Source organism: Saccostrea echinata, unplaced genomic scaffold (assembly GCF_033153115.1).
Source record: "Saccostrea echinata isolate AGI-Se365-2 ecotype Australia unplaced genomic scaffold, CSIRO_AGI_Sech_v1 ptg000001l, whole genome shotgun sequence".
NCBI classification, from domain to species: Eukaryota; Metazoa; Mollusca; class Bivalvia; order Ostreida; family Ostreidae; genus Saccostrea; species Saccostrea echinata.
Window position 1 is genome coordinate 16,685,122 of NW_026889750.1, and position 5,954 is coordinate 16,691,075.

At 34.6% G+C, this 5,954-nt stretch overlaps 1 protein-coding gene across 1 annotated transcript; it reads right to left on the reverse strand.

Moving 5' to 3' along the window:
• Positions 1–2,921: 2,921 nt before the first annotated feature.
• LOC133191958 (DNA-binding protein D-ETS-4-like) lies at positions 2,922–5,455 on the reverse strand. The gene is made up of 4 exons (XM_061327783.1): positions 4,906–5,455; positions 4,436–4,633; positions 3,592–3,915; positions 2,922–3,359 (listed from the first exon to the last, which is right to left on the reverse strand). The coding sequence occupies exons 1-4, from the start codon at positions 5,405–5,407 to the stop codon at positions 3,049–3,051; spliced, it is 1,335 nt and encodes a 444-aa protein (XP_061183767.1). The 5' UTR covers positions 5,408–5,455; the 3' UTR covers positions 2,922–3,048.
• Positions 5,456–5,954: the final 499 nt, after the last annotated feature.

Sequence of the window (5,954 nt, forward strand, 5' to 3'; positions counted from 1 at the left end):
ATGTCAAATATGAATGCTATTTTCATTTAAAATTCATAAGCAACATTAAAATTTTTTAAAATTAGTTCAAACGTTCAAACTTCAAGGTCAAGGTTACGGGGTCAAAAATATATTTGGAAAGGTCTTGTCACAAGTAATGTACAGGTGGAATATGAAAGCCCTATTTCGTCTCAATCAAAAGTTATGACCAAGGCAAAGTAATGTTCTTTTTTTTAATTAGGTCAAACTTCAAGGTCAAGATCATGGGGTCAAAAATTATAGTATATTCGGAAAGGACTTGTCACAGGTAATGTACATGTGAAATATGAAAGTCTTGTCCTTTCTCATTCAAAAGTTATGACCAAGGTTAAAGTTTTTGTGACAGACAGGCTGACAGACCAACAGACTGACAGACGAATGAGATTTAATGTCCCCTTGGTTTCGCGAAAGCGGGGACCAAAAAACCCTACAAACAATACAAACTGTGAACAATGCGTCACCATTATAATGTAAAATATACCTAATAATATAATAATCCCTGCTCTGACTTTTCATCTCAAAAGTGATCACAGGAACAAACATACACACACGTAACACTTCTGCTCGAAAGTTGTATTATTCTACAAACGTGGATCCAGGAATTTTTTCCCTGGGAGTGGTGGTGTCCCACCCCTATTAAAAAAATTTCCAACCCAGAAATTTGTTGACAAGCATTTAAAAAAAAGTAAACTTCCTTCCCAAGGGTGAAAAGAGGTGGGGTTGGGGTGGTGTTGTGTTGAGCCGTATGACTCTTTCTGCCAGCTTAAGAGGGGTCCGTGTTTTCTAGGGGGTTTAAGGTCATTTTTAGTTACTTTACTATGTACATTTAACACACTGCAACAAAATCCGGGGGGGGGGGGGGTCAGGAACCCCCACTTCCGACCCCCTCTAGATCCTCACATGTACAGACAAAAATATTAAATATTATTAACAATAGGGTTCTCAATGCAAAAATACTCTTCCTTATTAAAACTTTTACTCTTTTTGCCTCTGATGTGCCCAGATGCAGAGAAGATTTTTAAAGAAATAATGCATTTTTATTACAGATTCACTATATTATCAATAGAGCCCCCCCCCCCCTCCCCAGCAAGAAACACCAGAGCCTCTCACCCTAGGACCAGAAGTTTGCTCATCATAAGTAATCACTTTGTTTATCTGCTTAACAATAAGAGCAGACAGGATTATTTAGTAGAATTAATGCATTTTCACTATATTATCCAGAGCCCCACCCTTACACCAGCACATCTGACCCAGGGATCATGCAATTCACTACTCTGAAAGAAGCACTCTTGCTCATCATAACTATACACTTAGCTTCTTTGCTTTTTAACCAGGAGCTGAAAAGAATATTTTTAAAGAAATTTTGCTTTTTCACTATATAATCAATAAAGCCCCACCCCCCTTTTCACAAGAACCCTTGATCCTGGGGCCATGAAATTCACAATTTTGGAAGAGGCATCCTTGCATATCGTAACAATGTACTTAATTTGTTTAAATAATACCCAGGGGCAGAGAAGAAGATTTTCAAAGAAATAATTCACCTTCACTATAGGATCTATATAGCCCAACCCTAACACCAGAACCCCTGATCCTTGGGCCATGAATTTCCCAATTTTGGAAGGGGCATCCTTGCTTATCATAACTATGTATTTAAAGAATACCAAAGAGTAGAGAAGAAGATTTTTCATCTTTCGACAACAAAAATATCTCTCGAAAAGAAGATCATTGTTCCTCTTGAATATATTTGATGAAAGCCAGAATAATGATAACTTTCATAATGTAGATTATTTGTTAATATTTACATTTCCAGGTATTTTTCCTTAAGATTCTTTGCAAATTAGAAGATTGTTCATTTTCTCATGAACTACCATGAGATGAGCATGAATATCTCCATTATTACTTCATAATACTGTACTTGACGTTAAAACTATAGTGCAAACTGTTTTGCTTCAAAAATGACAGTTGAATCTCGTAACTTGTGGAAACTCATCAGAAAAATAATGTAAATATAAGAAATGAATTTAATTTTTGAAAATTCATGAGGTACATGAACTATAACGCTTCACGCCGGCATATTTATCATGAAGCGCTAACGCGTGTTTCGAAAATATTCATGAAACCTCTTTCTACCAACATGCTTTGTTGCAACCACTACTGAAATAAAGACCACTATTGAAATAATTATTTCAGTAGTGGTTACAATGTACAAACAGTGTTTGGTTTTGAAATGCACTCTCAATCACTAATGAAATAATTATTTCATAGTGGTTGCAACAATGATTATATAAAGCATTATCTTTATGTAACGTGTCCACCTGAATTAATGAGAAGTTTCATGAGATTTTAGTCATTTTTTAACATACATCATCTACATTGTCGACTTTAAATACGTCAGAAATACAAAACAAATAACTTCGAGTACTAGTATACATCCGTGAATTCTATTTCTGTGATTGAATTTCTCAGAATATATAGCAGGAACGATTGCTATATCATGATAACAACTATGTTTTATTGTATTTGATAAAATTTTACTTTACGTTTTATTATTCATATATAACAAGAAAACAACAATGAGATCAGTACAAATATTTACACATATTGAAATAGAATACACATATAATAATTCTGTTGTTATCAAAAAGTAGGATACCAGTTGAGTTAATACCGAGATCAAATAAACCATTCATCTTGTACATAACTTCTAGCATCAAGAGATGTCTAAAGAAACATCCAGATAAAGATATCTATCTTTCATAAAATACTTTGTCTATTGATAATAAGAATCACGGGTATTTTAAATAATAAAATTCATATTTTTAACTTATTTACTCGAATTGATGGTACAGTTTATATGAAACCTCTTTTTTACACCACGAAAAGCAGCGCATTGGTCCTTCTCCGTGGTTTTGATATGTTGTGAAAAGACTTCTTATGGTCAAAACAGGCATTTTAGATTTAATATCACAGTGCTTGAATCGTATCACAACCACAAATGCAATACTATTTATAGAATACACAGTTTATAAATCACAGATAGGCTGGACAGAATTGGTAGACGAGGCGTTTGGAGTTGGCGGTTTTCTTGATGATGCCTTTACGGTAATATTGTCGTATTGAGCGACTTAATTTGTCGTAGTTCATTGCTGGTCGATTTTTTCTCTTACCCCAGAGTTTGGCTACTTTTGGGGAGTCCTCGATTTTGAAGATCCCTTCTTGACGATTGACCCATCGGATGTACCTATCATATCTCTCTGGCTGAAGCAGAAGTTCCTTCAGGAAGCGCCAAAGATGTATCGTCTGCTTCTGTTGGTATTCTACAGGGTAGCCTGGGAGATCATCTGAAATACAAAAACGTCTGTAAATCAAATGGATTACTTACACTACATCTGCTTCGACAATTTGGTGTGTGACTTATTAATGGAAACATTTAAATAGAGCCTGAAAACTTTGTTGTTGCAAAAGTGTATTTTTTTTCCTTTGAGACAAAAAATCCATGGTATGACGAAGCTTGCTTTTTATCTATCAGTTGAAAACTCACAAAATGATGGTATAAATGGTCATGTAACTTACCAGTTTGTGTGTAAGATGTATCTGGGTGACTGTCATAGTAGTTATAATCCGTATAACTGTAGTAATCGGAGTATGACGACATTGCCTCGTTTTGAGATGGGTAGTCAGGATGATACCCCACCGGCTGCTGCATGGCGTTGGAGGATGTGGGATACTCAGTCGAGGAGGATTGATGGAATATGTAATCGTCCCTCCTCATCACGGCCCCCGAAGCCTCGCTACATTCGCTAATCGTCGGGGACGATACACTGTTTTGTCTGTAGTTATAGTAATGGGCCGACGGTGCCACGGGCATTTGCTCTCTTCTCGAGGATAATTTACAAGCTAAAATAAGAAAATAATGTACATGTATATAATGATGGAACATAAATGTTAAAAAGACTCTTTTTTTTAAATACTTCTGTTTCTCTTCATGTTTATAATACATTTTGACATAATTCATTCTTTATTATTATATTACCAATTTTTGACGATGGGTACTCATTTAATTAAACGTTTATAATATAGATTCTTCTTTTTTTTCTTTTTTTTTTTTTACTTTTTTATTACATACTTAATTCTTTATTTTGTTTTTATACATGTGTACTTTAATTACCACGGAAAACTCTGTTTTATTTTTTCTTAAATAGCTTTGAGAATTATAACAATTTAATTACTACACATGTATCAAAAAAATAAATAAATAAATAAATAAATAAATAAATAAAACGGAAATTTAATGATGTATCAATCACAATATTTTTTTTTTTATTTTCTAAAGCACATTTGGACGAAGTTTTGACATTATTTTTATTTTTATTTTTACAGATCAATTAAATTGAAAGTAAATAAAACTTTAACTTACCATTTTTCCAAACATCCAGCTGAGCATGAAAGTTAGCTCCTGCATCCTTAGATCTGTGTTTAAAGTCCTCCAGAGTGAGGCGGCAGAGCTCCTCCCCACTCATACGGAATCTGTCAGTAATCCCCTGAGGGGCACCAAACTGATCCCCGTACCATACGATCCATTTGTTCACCTCTTGATTTGTCCATTTAGTGGGATCTTCAAAATTAAATTTTAATGTTAAGATACAGAAAATATTTTTTTTCTTAAAAAAAAAAAAAAAAAAACGAAAAACAAAACAAAAAGCAAAAACAAACATACATACAAAGATAAATATTTGTTTTAAAAATACTACATGTGAAAAGGTAACATATGAGATTTTAATTTATTTTTTAAGAAATGGTATTGTAATAATTGATACATAAAAATATGTGTGTATAATTCAAAATGATTACACTCTAGTTTTCAATCAATTAATATATGTTGTGTACCTGGACAAATTTCAAGAATCTGGCAAATGTGGTCGATCTCCTCCTGGAGTGCCCGCAAAACAGATTCCTCAAAATTGTCTGGTTGATGTCCGGACTGCGACATGTACCCCGCGTGTGGTGGCGGTACAGTAGGAGAAATATCTTCAAAATGTGTTTCAATTTTAAGCCCTGGTCCTCTTGGGGAGTTCTGAAAGCATTTTTGCATTGGATCGTCGTACACTAGAGGTGGTGGCGACCTTTCGAAGTGTCTTGGAATCTGATCGTCTGAGACTCCAGCCATCAAAACAGGACTTGGGTTCCGCTGCATGGGCTGTAGAAGGGTGTAACAGGGGCTAGAGTTATCGTAATGTGAAGTCGGATTTTCTTCGGATGCCATCATTTCGGTCTTGACAATACTGTAATTCACGTTACAATTGGCTCCTCCTCCTCCAGATAAGCACGAGTCCTCCAGAAGTGACTGGACGAGTCTTGGATCAGGAGAAGACGGTACAACAGCCGACATTTATTTTCTATAGTGTTGCCCAGCATAGGAACGTGAAGAATGGGATAATTATTACTTATGATTGATTTTAAATGATGGTATGTAACCACGTGAGTTGACCGGAAAACTTCAACATGTCCTCTTATCACACAAGAGCGGACATTTCCGGACAATCTACTTGTCAATGTATTGTATCTGCAGCACTATAAGATACATTCCTTCACATGGCCAGAAAGATCAAAATTGATACATGCTCTCAAGGTCTCTATTGGCCGAAGATGTTTCCTTGAAATGGTACTTTTATTTATTCTGACTACTTAAATAATCCACTAATCGTTACTTTTTTTATATATAAAAATGAAAACAGGATTCCGCTGAAATGGACAAATGAATATTTTTCATGATGATGCAGTCACATATATATAAATATTTTGACCCCATTTTCACCAGAGGTTCCGTTTTGTACGTGTCCAATTAAATGTCTGCTATTATTTTACTCTCATTTAATCTAATTTTTGACTCAATCGTAAACGAAATTATGTAAAAATAAAAATCTCAGTCTAAATGC